The following is a 13,351-nucleotide window of genomic DNA, read 5'->3' as shown; positions in this document are numbered from 1 at the left end:
TGCTACGTGACTGCTTTGGCATTCCTCTGGTCTCACATCAGCTTCCCAACCTGGGCCCCTTTGGGTCCATTCCTCACCACAAAATAATTCAGTCTTCAAATACAGTATTTTGCAATTCTCTTAAGAGCTATTATCCTTATCTCACAGCATTACATTACTGCTCCCAAACTGTGTGGTTTTATTTAAGTTTGGTTTCATGCTGGACTTACTGAACTGCACAAATTCACCTGGGCAGCATATAGCAGTGACAGGAAGTGGTCTTCAGACTGCATCCCATGCTTTGGCCAGAAGGTCTTCTTTCCTGTCCAATTTTAGTGAAATAGTTAGAGCAATGTTTATAACCCTGGTTATAATGACAGACTTGGTGTTTTGCACCTGTAAATAATCAGATATAACTGCAGAACCAGAGTTCAGGAATTTAAGCCAAAAGAAAAGTGTTCAGTAACATTTTTCCCTGTGCGCTGGAACAGAAAGTCACTGCAAATCCACCAGGAGAGCACAGCACTGTGCTCCTCGGCAAGGAGCCTTCATCTGCAAGGAGTCTTTTAGCAGCTGAGGCTACAGAAGTCAACCACAGAGAAAGCAAACAGAGGAGGCACAGAAAGCCAGCACACTGTCTGAAGGGTTTGTGAGAAAAGGAGAGCAACTGCTGCACAGCAGAGGTCAGAGACAGCTGAGGTTGTGCTGGCATATATCAGGTGCAGACCCTGCGTATATCAGGTGCAGACACAGTAGACCCAACAGAGACTGCCTTGCTCTGTCTGCAGTACAAGGACCCTATTCCACTGTCATGGCTTAGGGCAGCTCAAGTTCAAACCTCTCTGCAGGACCTTCGGCCATCTGAGATAATAGCTCTTGTCGCTTCAGTGGGTAAATTTAGCACAGATGTTCTTGAAAGCACTCCCCCACAAGGTTCAACATCCAGGGCCAGTGCACAAAGAAGACACTTAATTCAAAAGCTGAAGTGAATAAACCTGGAGCTCTGTGTAGCTACCCATGGTGAAAGCGTGGAGTTTACTACACACAGAAAGCCATCTGCTCTATTTATTGTAACAGAAAGATGTGGTCTAAAAATGATACAATCCCTAAGAGACCAAAAGAATGCCGAGAAAAAAAACAAGCACATCTCTCTGATATTCCATCTGTGCAGCTTTTCCCCACAACATGCTTTTAGCAGGTCTCTACAGATTAACCCCTTAGATACCAGACGCATCAATTTACAACCATTTCTGGAAAACTAACAGAGCAATGGAGGAAATGCCAGCTCAGAAGTACAACGTGGAGGCAGCCTCACCCCGTGTGTGAGGTGACTGCAGGAAGCCAGACGTTGCTCCCGGAGCTCCACAATGACCCTGAGAAATGGCCTCGTCTCCTGACTCCCCTGCCAGGCAGATTGTCTCTGTTTAGAATGCAGGCTCCTCAGGGCCAGCAGTCCCATTCCAAGCAGCTGAGCAGCGCCAATATCACTTGTAGACATCAGGCAAAGAACAACATGTACATGAGATGAAATTGCTGAAACTGCGCCAACAAGGATGGCAGGGAGAGACTGAGATGGGCAAAGACTGCCTAGAATTGTTAATATTTATAGTATGTGAGTATGTGAAGTTGCAAAGCTTGGTGCACAGAGTCTCATCCACTTCCATAAGCTTATTGCAGGTCTGTGGGGTGTTTTCATGTATTTTTGAGCCCTGTAGCTAGTGGGGCTGCTACTTGGACCACCTGCACTTTCTGCCTAACTTTACTTTTATTTGATCGCTGCTTGGGAGTTCTGTCAACCTTGCAAAGTAGGTTACTTTCACCTACATGTCTTCAAAGAACAAGGAATTTTTTTGTCCAGTTCCCAAGTGCTCTGAGTATACAATTCTTGGAACTTTTGAAAATACCTTTTTGCTTCATTTGATACATTTTCTCAAGGGTCAGTGAATCCACTTTTGCTGCACGTTTTTCCCCATAAGGAAGGTCACCATTGCGGCCTGCACAGCTGAGCCCCTGGGCCTTGCAGAGCACAGAGGAGCCAGGCAGGAGCCCAGAATTATTCTGTGCCTGCAGCCAAGACTGAGGCAACTCACAGCCCCTCAGTGTGGACCTGGATTTTCCCCTGCTTCCTCAGCCCCCCCACAGCCACAGTCTGTAAAAAAGACCTTTCCAGGGTACGCTGTGGCAGTGAGTGCAACTCTCTGTCCTGGGGTGCTGACAGCACTTCTCTCTTTGCCCAGCACGGTGTTCTGCTGCTCACCATTCTCTCTGCTGCAATCCCTTTTTCTCTTCAGCCCACACTGCCCCCTTCTTCCATCCTGATCTTCTTTTGCATTCTCTCCTTCTTCTACAAACTAACGCTGAACTTTCTCCAACCCAAGGAGAGTACTCAAAACAAACAGCAGCTTGTGAATTATTAACAATGTGGACTATATCTAGTATATTTTAATGACAGTTAGACCACCCAGATGCATGCACTACGGCACAGACCAGCCACCTTGACCTTCCTGTCACTGTCTGTAACTGTCCCCTTAGCTGCCATTTGCCAGGTATAGTCCACAAAGCAGCTACTGAAGAGGAGGGACAGAACTCCTGGGCCTCACCATGGGCTCTTCTAGGACTTTGCAGTCATACATTATCAGCGCTGAGTCTGTAGAACCCAAACAACCACAGATAACAGAAACATGACCTTGCTGGTCCCCAAACAGAAAATCTTTGTTGGGATGGCTTGCACAAACTAAATGGGGATCTGCATGTTAAGCACAGCATTAATGGAAACTGTGATCAATATTCACTTCTGATCCACACCAGGATTCATTACCTGGAATGAACAGCCGTTCTGTGCTGGAAGCCTTTCAGCAGAAAGCTATAGCAATGGAAAGGAAACAGCAAGCACTCCACTGAGGGTCCTGCAAGTGCCCAGAAGGCAGAAAATGCAGGAAGCAGATACCTGGGCTCATTCTACAGATTCCAGGCAGTATGACAAATGTATGAAACCCAATTTATATGAGCAGCATGGCGCCTTGTTTGGGACACACTCAATCTATTAGAAAGTGACCGAGTCAAAAGGACTGCCTCAAAGCTGACTGAAAAATACAAATCACACAAATTAGTTAAATTTTTCAGAGAAAAGATGAAACAAGTGCAATGTATTGAAGTAGGTTTGTCAAGTCAGTACACAAGAATGTTGATAAGTAGATACTGGTACCTTAGCAACTGGGGAAAAGCTCCATAACCTGAACCTTAAAAGTACTTCAAGCGGACAGAAAACAAAAGTCCTCTTTCATTTGTAACTGCTTATAACAATTCGTGGAGTCTCGATGGAGTAAGATGGCACTGAGCTTATTAGCTTCCCAGCTGAATAACGCTGTGCAGATTTGGCAGCTGCATCCGCAAGGGAGGATAATGGAAAACACATAAATCAGTCTTGAGTCATCTGTACAATCCTGCAGGCCCTTGCTCCATGTGACTGTGTGGGGTATGCATTAGTGCCATCCTTGATTCCACAGCTATGCCTCACCAGTAGCCCACAGCAAAAACCATCCGAAAAGTCAGCCAGCACTTACATGGCATTAACTACAGCAAGGGCTCTGAGAATGGGGAGAGTGGTTTTTTTCTGAGTTCTGACTGATTCTTAGAATGACACTTTTTACCAGCTATAATGGTTCAGTCAGCAGCATGTGGACAGAACTCAGCTTTCTGCCTCTTCTGTCTGGGCTCCAAACATGAGACAAAAGCCCTGCCAGCCAGGTGTGAAGAGAGATGTTTGTTGGTAGTGCCTCCAAGACAGCCTGGGACACCAAACAACTGCCAATGAAGTTGCACAAATCTGGGAATTTACCTATCACAGTTTGTGTCCAAAAGGCACAAAATGCAGATTGGAAAGCTCAAAGACTGGCAGCTGGACTCCAGAGCTGTGATGAATGAACAACTGAGTAACTGCTAGAAGGTGCCTTACAGCAGGCCATCCTCTATTCCTGTGTTAGACAAAGCCCACACTAAATGAGCTAATCATCTCTTCTGGTCCTCAGATCTACTACGTGACTGAACAGGAGTAGCTGAGGAAGAAGGACAAACTACTGAAGCAGTCCTTACAGGAATACCAAAGCTTAAATTAAATTGGCAACACTTTGCTTCTTTTTAAAAAGCGAGAAAGCCAGTATCATGGCAACACTCCCACAGAGCCTCATAATGTGACTGCTGTCTTCCCTGGCTGTGACAGCCCCCAAGGTAAGCAAACAGTGCGCAACGTTACTCAGGCTGTAGGTGAGGCTCAGGCCCTGAGGAGAAATCTCATGACATGAATTGCCTCAGCTATGAGAGGGCCCGGTTCAAACATTTTACACTTATGAGTAACTCCAAAGCAATCCTTTGTAACATCCACTGGCTACAAATTTGCCTTGCTGTGCAAAGCTGGTGAGGGCTTTTCCATCTGCAGACAGCAAAGGACCGACAGAGCAGAAGCTGCATTATGCTGCTAGGGAGTACAGTGCAAGCTGGTGTGACAGTGAGCTGAGAGAGTACAAAACAGACACCGAAACAAAGCCACAGCGAGACTGAGATGGCCTCAGAGTGACCTAGTAGTTTATGGACAACCCCATCCATGTTAACTATAAATTAAAAACGTAAGCATAAACCAGATCCTGCTGGATCTAGACCCTGAACAGCTTTACAAAGAGATATCAGGAAAGCAGTAACCTTCCTGGTGTTTTCCAGCCTCTGGTCAGGGAAGATGGAATCAGGTGCACACCTTGGTATGGTACACACACTGCAATGCATTCATAGAAGCGTTCGCATACTTGTTAGTTTATGGGTTGCCTTGCAGACACATGGTCACAGACATCAAGAATGCCAGTTTGTCTTAAAAGATAATGAGACAACTGCTGTGTGAGGCACTGAGGAGTGTCACCAGATGCTGCCAGACAGCAGAGCCACGCAGTATTTATGATCCCACAGGGAGGCTCTACAGCCCATCCACCGGCCACATCAGCACACACCAGTGTAACAGGGGAATCTGGCTGTAACAGGTTCCCCCGTGGTCCTCCCAGCAGTGAGAGCCCCATGCTTGGGGGAGCCACTTTCCCAAGGTTTAGTCCATTACTGCAGTCAGGGTGTGCTACCTTTTGGTATAGATGGGACTGAAGGATGCTGCTAAAGCGGGTGGCAACCGCAGGACACCGCGCCGCCCTGCTGAAGCAATGCCATGAGATCTTTTTTTCCCAGACACAATGTGAACACAGCCAGGGGACTTTCGGGGCTGCGACCACCTCTAGGAAGGTGTGCTGGCTTCTGCAGGGCTCAGTGTAGAGCTCTGCAGGGCAGCGAAAGCGGTTCGGGATCCGAGAGGAGTCCGGCCAGAGGGGCAGAAGGACGGAGCGCTGCAAAGACCCAACGGGCAGTAAGGGCACAACGCTCGCGGCCGAGAACCCCCGCACGGAGCGAAGGAGGAGGAAGGGAGAGAAGGAAGGAAGGCAGGACGATGAGCGCCCGCCCCCGTCCGCTGGGCGAGGCCGGCGCTCCCCGCCCGGCTCTACTTCCCGCGCCGCGGCCGCCATTTTGTCTCAGTGCCTGCGTGCCCCGCGAGCGGCCGTCGCTGTAGCTGCGTTGCGCCCGGCCGCAGGTTCCGCTCCGCGCCCGAGCCGGTCCGAAGGGCGGCCCCGTAGATGGCCAGCTTTCCCCTGAGTGTTAACGAGAAGCTCATCGGTGAGGGCGGCGCGGTCGGTCGGTCGGTCCGTCCGTCTCAGCTCGGGCCTGGGAGGGGTGGGCGGCCTCACCGGGAGCGGGTCCCGGACCTCGCGGCTGCAACTCGGCCTTCCCGGACCCTGGACCCCGGGCGCGGAGCGGCTGCGCTGTGTTGGGGCCGGGGCTGCGCTGCCGCCCCTCGCCGCGCGGTCGGGGAAACAGAACGGCTTTGTCCGTGGGTTGAGAAACGAGACGGCGGCTTTCAGCGCACCGTGTTTCACGACGGGCTTCTTTCGGCCGCAGCCGCTTCTGCCATTCGTGGGCAGGACCCAGCGGCGCTACACAGCTTCTTCCCTCAGTTATGGAGTATCGGGGCAGGCTGGAACGTAGTGCAGTACTGCTGCCATGACAGCCAGGACACGGCCAGTCCTGCAGCTCAGGCATACAGAAACGTCAGCTGCTTCTGATGTGACAGTGAGACTGTTCCGCAGCTGCTTTACAAGTGATGAATTAGAAGGCAATTAAGTAACACTGTCACTTCCTCGTAACGTCTTAAAAAATGCTTAATTCATGTTGAAATGGAATTTCCTCTGTTTTTTCAGCACGGTCACGGGCGGTTGGAGAACTCTTGGCCCCCACTTCTCCTTTCGACAAGAAGTGTGGACGTGAGAACTGGACTGTTGCGTTTGCTCCCGATGGATCCTACTTTGCCTGGTCACAAGGACATCGTATAGTGAAGCTGGTCCCCTGGTCCCAGTGCCTTACTAACTTGTAAGATAAAGCTCCGTGGCTTTCAATTAGCCTGAAGAACTTGAGGATTTCAAAATAGGAGATAACTCTTCATAGAGTTTCTCTTGTGTTTTTTTTGTCTTGCAGCTTGTTGCACAGCACAAAGAATGTTGCAAATTCAGCCAGTACGAGGCTTCCAAGACAGAACAGCGACGGCAGTCAGAGAAATAAGCCCTGTGAACATATCATAGACTGCGGTGACATTGTCTGGAGTCTTGCTTTTGGGTCTTCGGTGCCTGAGAAGCAGAGTCGCTGTGTGAATATCGAATGGCATCGCTTCAAATTTGGGCAGGACCAGCTTCTGCTCGCAACAGGCCTGAACAATGGGCGCATCAAGATCTGGGATGTGTACACAGGTAGTGTGGGTGAGGGGGAGCTGGCATTTCTGAGGCACTTTATGCGGTAGTAACATCGTTGATACAAAGAAGGAATAGTTTACAGAATTCTGTTTGGGAATTGTATGTTGAATACAAATTGATCTAAGAAAGAAATCGTGAGCTGCAACTGGAAACGTGCTGTTTCCAACAGACAACAGACTCAGGTTGTTCCTTGAGATGTAGGTGATGGGAGATGAGGCCTTGGTGTTGCAGACTGCTTACATATGTGATGGACTTTATACACATTAGTTGTTTACACCAAAATCTTGTGCAGGATTGTTTAGTTTTAGTATATTTTGAAACAAAGGGGACTTTAAAAACAAGTGGTTACTTACTGTCCTTGAGTATGGGGGAGAATATATGTCAAATTTGGGCATATTTGGTTTCATCTGAATAAAAGTACAGCCCTTCGTTTTAAATTGTGGTGTTTTTGTGTAACAGGAAAACTCCTCCTTAACCTGATGGACCACACAGAAGTTGTTAGAGATTTAACGTTTGCCCCAGATGGGAGCCTGATTTTGGTGTCTGCATCCAGAGACAAAACACTGAGAGTGTGGGACCTGAAAGATGACGGTATGTTTTCAGTTCATCTGCTGTAACACAGGAGAAATATGCATCTACTCTATTGTTTATTGCTGTTAACACCAGCACTTCTTAAAAATAATAATAATTTAAAAATTATATTAGTCATTAACTTGGTATGTTCTCTGAAAACTGTCTGTATGTGACCCAGAGGTACCAGCCGGATTGGGCTAACTTAAAAGTGTTCATGAAGAGACTTCTTTCAATAGGGGAAAAAAGAGACTGTGTGGGAGAATGTATATCTCTGTGCAGACTGACATGGCAGGATGTTTGGAAAGAGTGTAACGTCTTACAGAGCTTTTCAAATTGCATCTGTAACATTTAATGGAAATTGATGTTTTAAAATTATTATGTATCTTATTTTTTAGGAAATATGATGAAAGTGTTGAGAGGACATCAGAACTGGGTATATGGCTGTGCATTCTCTCCAGATTCTTCCATTCTCTGTTCTGTTGGAGCTAGTAAAGCAGTATGTGTCAGAGTTTCTTGCTCATTAAATCTACTGAATTACATGCATAATCATTTTAAATCTAAGTAACTGTAAGCTTGTGCTCTGTGTCATGGATTTCTAATGTTTTGTGATGATGTAAAAGTGCATGAAATTTAACTAGCAAATGTTGTGTTGAGACACTTATTTTATGAATTGAACTTGCACTGCTTTTAGTTGAAGAAACTTTAAGCATTCTTTGAAAAGTAATCTTGCACACCTGTTAGTAGTATGAAATCAATGTGTAAAGTTTCCAGTGTTAGAAGAGGCATAGACTAATGCACAAAGCTATTTTATTATTGATTCTATCCTTTCTATCTCCTACTCAATGAAAAGGACTTTTTAAAGTCAGGCAGTCATGGTATCTCCCTGCTGAACAAAAATATTTCTGCGTGTTCCCAATACAAACGGCACTCACGTGTCTAAAAGAGCTAGAATGAAGAGCAGCATACTGGTTTTCTTTTCATCTGTATTGTAATGCCCTGCTAGAGAACTGAAAGCAGTGCAGGTAAAGCATGTATGCAGCAAGCTGCTTTTCTTGGCACTGAAGAACTAGATTAAGACAGAAAAGGGTGTTCAGTTTAGTTGCAGGGGCTTTTTGGGTAGTTTAATGAAGCCTGTCTATGCTGATTAATAAGCACAGTTCAGTAGTTGAATACTGCTTTGTATAGATGATTGTTCAAATGCATTTTATGCTTTAAATTATCAGTGCAGTCTTGATAGAGAATAGTTGAGTTTGGGGGCTTGATTTTCTTTAATTAGAGTAGATGTAGATGTATACGTTGATATCTTTAGGCTGTGTGTTTTCCATAAGCTTCTTGCTTTCCCTGTCACAGGTGGTGGCAGCAATATTGGTGTGATTGAGTTAAGCTGGCACCACTCACACAGGAGCACAATGGTGTTAGCTGGGCAGAAAGAGTGGCATCTCTGGCTACCAGGCTGGGGGCGAACTTTACCATAGGATGAAGTAACCTTGCATTCGACTGCAAGGTGTACTGTACGTACGCAGGTGCTGGTTGATGTCCACTTTCTGCTTTCTTTCTTTCTTTTTTTTTTTTTTTTTTTTCTTTTTTGAATAATTTTCACAGCAGTGAAACACACTTGACTCCTAAAACCTAGTTTCTACTTTTATGCAACGTTGGGGTCTTCTTAGAGAAATTGGTTCAGTTTTAGGAAGTACGTGAGGCATTAAGGCCATGTTTGCTTTGCTAAAACATGTATAGTTATCTAAGATGTTCGGTTTTAATCTGCGAGTAAGGGGAAGAAAAAAGTCAAGGACCCTAATAAGTTCTCTCAGGGACATAATATCTTATGCTTAAGATAATATATTTTCTATAAACTTATGCTACAGAACAACAATAGTTTGTATTAAGTAATTACGCACAATTTTCGTTGTGATTATATATATATATATAATGTACAACTGCATGTAAAATCCAAGAATAATATTTTATCATTGTTTATAATGCAGTATGCAATTAACTGAGTAAACTGTAATATTAATGGTTTTTTATTGTTGATTTAAAATGCATAAATTCTTTCTAATAATATGGTTAGACTTCCCTATTGTTTTGCCAGAGACATAACTTTTGGCTGTGAAAATTCTCTTTGCTTGCAGTATCTGTTTCTCTTCCTAGGCTGACGTTGGTGATCCAAGCCAATTGTAAACAAGTGATCTTAAACTCAAAGGGATGCCACTGGAGTAACAATATGTTAACCTTACACTTTCTGTCTGTATATTTCTTAAAATTTTGTTAGTTACTGGAAAGAGGGGACTGTAGAGTTTAACCCTATTGATTTCTGCATATTTTAATAAAATAGTTTTGTAATACATGATTTTCAGTAAGCTACATGGTTAAATTGTGTTGTCTTTATCTTATATTTTGTCTTATTTTGTTAATAACATTTAACAAGCAAGTTAGAATTTGCATGTCTGCTTTAATTATTTTTTTAAATTTTCATTTTAATCTTGAGTATGACACTGAGCATATTTCTTAATTGTAGTAATTCATAATGCCTGATTTTAATATAATCCTAAATAAGCAGCTATTCTTAAACAAAGTAATTGCTTCATTGCTTCGCTGAGCAGAGCTATAACATTAGCTTATTTAATTGCAGGTTTTTCTCTGGGATATGGATAAATACTCCATGATACGAAAACTTGAAGGACATCACAATGATGTTGTAGCCTGTGAGTTTTCTCCTGACGGAGCTTTACTGGCTACTGCATCCTACGATACTCGAGTCTATGTCTGGGATCCATACATTGGAGTAATTCTTAGGGAGTTTGGGTAAGTGCAGCAGATAAATCCAGAAATTTACAACAAAGGTGTCTGTTGAAGATTAATGCTTTTCTTTGGCTGTAACTGATAACTAGACCTGGCAAAGAAAATCTTAGTAGCGGCTGACAAAAGTCCTACAACGGTAGGATGGTGGAGTTTTTCCTTCCGAGAAAGAATTTAAAGCACCAGTACTTCAGTGTGGACTAACTAAAGCATTTTTGGTAAAGCTAAAATATTTGGTACTGCAAAAAATACAGTAGCTAAATTTCCACCCCTGCTTTCATGGTTAAAATGTTTAGTCCATTTTTCTTTTAGCTTAACTAGTAGAGAAGAAAGATCTGCTATAGTTATTAAGTATTACGCTGTTGGCTAAGTGTCTCTCTATCTGCAGGCATCTGTTTCCACCTCCTACTCCAATATTTGCTGGAGGTGCAAATGACCGATGGGTTAGATCAGTATCTTTTAGTCACGATGGACTACATATTGCAAGCCTTGCTGATGATAAGTGAGTATGGGGAAAGATCTGTTGGACTCCTTTAATTCTTTCCATGTGATGGGAACATTTAATGACAGTTGGGGTTGGTTTGTTTTAAACTGATAAATGGCGTTTGGTAGTCTTGGTAAAAGTAGATGAGCTGACTGCTATGTGTTTCTGTTCATTTTGAATGTAGAAAATAATGAGCTGTGTGCAGGGGAGATGATTGGAATAACAACAACAAAAAAAAGAGGGGTTATAATCAATGAGAAATGTAAATTGAAGTAATAGTGCAGTTAAGAATTTTGTGTTGTTTTAGTTTACACAGCAAAATGAAAAGTACTCCATGATCTGGTATTCAGTTTCTGCTATTGTGCTAATTATATTTTGAGGAACTTCAAGCATATAAAGAGTGCCTTCTCATATGACAGCAAGGATATAAATTACAGGAATGCTTTAGTTGATTTGCTTAATTTAATGTTAAGATAGGCATTGTTGGGCGTTCCTGTCCGGTATTACACTTAAGAGAGGTTTTGTAGATCTTCAGGTTATTGCTTTCTGCTACAGAAGGCCACCTTTAATTGGCAGAGTTACAACAGTTGAAGAAATACAAATGATGGCATATATCAGGAATGAAGAAGTCACAGTATTTCAGGCCACATCTGAATTTTGCATCAGACCATTTTTTTGTGTGTGGAGTCAGAGGTGATTCAAAATGGAGTTAAATGTCTATTCTCGTAACTTACTGCTTCATTTTTTCCTTTTCAGAATGGTAAGATTCTGGAGAATTGATGAAGACTACCCTATACAAGTTGCACCTCTGAACAACGGGCTCTGTTGTACCTTTTCTACTGATGGCAGTGTTCTAGCTACAGGGCAAGTATATGCTCCCCCCCTTAAATATTAAAGTAACACGGTTAGTTGTTAGCTAAGTGGTCTGAGGATCTTCAGTTATAAGTTGCAACTCAGTGCTTCTGGCTTTATTTTACTTCTGATTCTGTTTATTTAAACATGCCAGGAATAGCAGTATAATCTAGAACTTGATAAACTCATTTCTTATCTTAGAGAATAAATAAAATACAGACCCACAAATGTGGATTGGAGTAAGATCATTAGATAATCAAGGGCAGTAATTCTGTTTTCTTTCTCTGGTTTACTTACTAATTTATTTTTACTGTGCAGGACGCAGGACGGCAGTGTGTTCTTCTGGGCAACTCCAAGACAAGTCTCTAGCCTCCAGCATTTGTGTCGCATGGCAATTCGAAGAGTGATGCCCACAAGCCAAGTCAGGAACTTGCCTACTCCATCAAAAGTGGTGGAATTTCTTTGTTACCAGATTTGAGCAGAGAGAAAGTAAAAATTCTACCAAACTGGCAGGTGGCCCAGCTGCTGAAACTGGCTGAACACTTCAAAGAATCCTCAAACTCTACAGCCTTTATGATTAAAACGCTACAGTTTTTCAAGAGCTATTTAAAAATGATATCCTAAATATTTTGTCCAAAGGCCTGACAGTTATGTTTTTAATATTTATGGAAAACACAGTAGAAGTATTCCTGATGTTCTCAGTTTTCTAAAATGTGACTGTGAAAATATGTACATACATAAACATAAGCTGCTACATGCTGTCAGTGTACCTTTAACATTGCTTTTATCATTTTTGATGTGTGTCATGTATATATTGCTTTGGTAGAGCCATCAGATGCATCCGTGCTGTAAAGTGGAAGGATAACTATTATTCTGGGACACTGAGTTAGAAAAAATATTGACATAAGGAAGCTTAACTGCTCTGTGTGTATGTTCATTGGTTGGGGTTCAGGAAACTGATCCACAGTTATGAATTCATGTTAGTGTACTTGATGGAGAGGTACAGCGTAGCTTTTTAGAACAACGTACGGTGAAGGGAAGTAAGTTAAGGTAGTGAGGGATGGAGCATATCTAGTATAAAGTCAGGGGTTTTGCCTGTGTCAGCTAAAGGAGGCCTTACGTTCCACATCAGTAAAACAGGTTCTATTGAAGTATTAGGCAGTGCTGAAGAAATATTTCCTTACATTTCTAAAAATTTAACTACTGTATTATTGCCTGATGCTTTGTCTGTAATAAGAGAAGGTTACAGACTCGGTTTAATATTCTTTGACCCTGTAATATCTCTCTGGGGGTGATTATTGGTTAATGGCCAAAGATAAGCAAAATACTTGTTTTTGCCTTCTGTTATTTATCTGTACCTGCAGATATAAAGAATGTATGCATTGCATAAAATGCCTGATTATATATATTTTTGTTGAATTTTTTTTATTAAAACTTGTATAAAAGTGTCTGTTGCAACTGGCGACTGATTTGTGAACACTACCTGCATGCACCAGTTCTAGCAGCTCTTGTACAGTTTTCCTTTCCAGGCCTGCAGAACGCTAATCTCAGTAAATAATCAGTGTGGGGAACCACAGCACGACCAGCCCTTTAATGAGACCAGGTCAAAAGCATTCGGTGACATAAAGTGCTCCTGTGTTTGTGCACTGTGTCAAATGGAGGAAGGGGAGTTCTGGCTGCACCACGTAGCTGGGTTTGTACAGGCTGTAGTAATGTTTAAGTTGAATGGGGAATTTTACTTCCATGCTCTATTAGAGTACTGTTAAAACTCTTTCTCACAACAGTTACTATATACTGCATATGACATGTGGCAGATTTGCAATGAACAAGATCCACA

General features: G+C 43.1%; 1 protein-coding gene across 2 annotated transcripts; it reads left to right on the top strand.

The window, feature by feature from the left end:
- The first annotated feature begins 5,109 nt into the window (after positions 1–5,109).
- Positions 5,110–12,962, top strand: LOC140265055 (WD repeat and SOCS box-containing protein 1). Of its 2 annotated transcripts, none has more exons than XM_072360927.1 (9): positions 5,110–5,679; positions 6,261–6,429; positions 6,505–6,803; positions 7,266–7,397; positions 7,775–7,875; positions 10,012–10,184; positions 10,567–10,680; positions 11,419–11,526; positions 11,833–12,962. In XM_072360927.1, exons 1-9 carry the CDS (start codon positions 5,640–5,642, stop codon positions 11,990–11,992), a joined length of 1,296 nt encoding a protein of 431 aa, XP_072217028.1. In that variant the 5' UTR covers positions 5,110–5,639; the 3' UTR covers positions 11,993–12,962. The 2 variants fall into 2 exon arrangements, with proteins under 2 accessions (XP_072217028.1, XP_072217029.1); XM_072360928.1 differs by having other exon boundaries at positions 5,115–5,679; positions 6,535–6,803.
- Positions 12,963–13,351: the final 389 nt, after the last annotated feature.

The sequence above is a fragment of the Excalfactoria chinensis genome, unplaced genomic scaffold (genome assembly GCF_039878825.1).
Source record: "Excalfactoria chinensis isolate bCotChi1 unplaced genomic scaffold, bCotChi1.hap2 Scaffold_407, whole genome shotgun sequence".
Taxonomy (NCBI): domain Eukaryota; kingdom Metazoa; phylum Chordata; class Aves; order Galliformes; family Phasianidae; genus Excalfactoria; species Excalfactoria chinensis.
This window is presented reverse-complemented; position numbering and strand designations above follow the sequence as displayed.

Excerpts from the sequence above, each read along its gene's own strand:
- LOC140265055 (XM_072360927.1), top strand. The coding sequence starts at position 5,640 with ATGGCCAGCTTTCCCCTGAGTGTTAACGAGAAGCTCATCG. Across the intron at positions 7,876-10,011 it reads CTGTTGGAGCTAGTAAAGCA|GTTTTTCTCTGGGATATGGA; the intron begins GTATGTGTCAGA and ends ATTTAATTGCAG. Across the intron at positions 10,681-11,418 it reads GCAAGCCTTGCTGATGATAA|AATGGTAAGATTCTGGAGAA; the intron begins GTGAGTATGGGG and ends TTTCCTTTTCAG.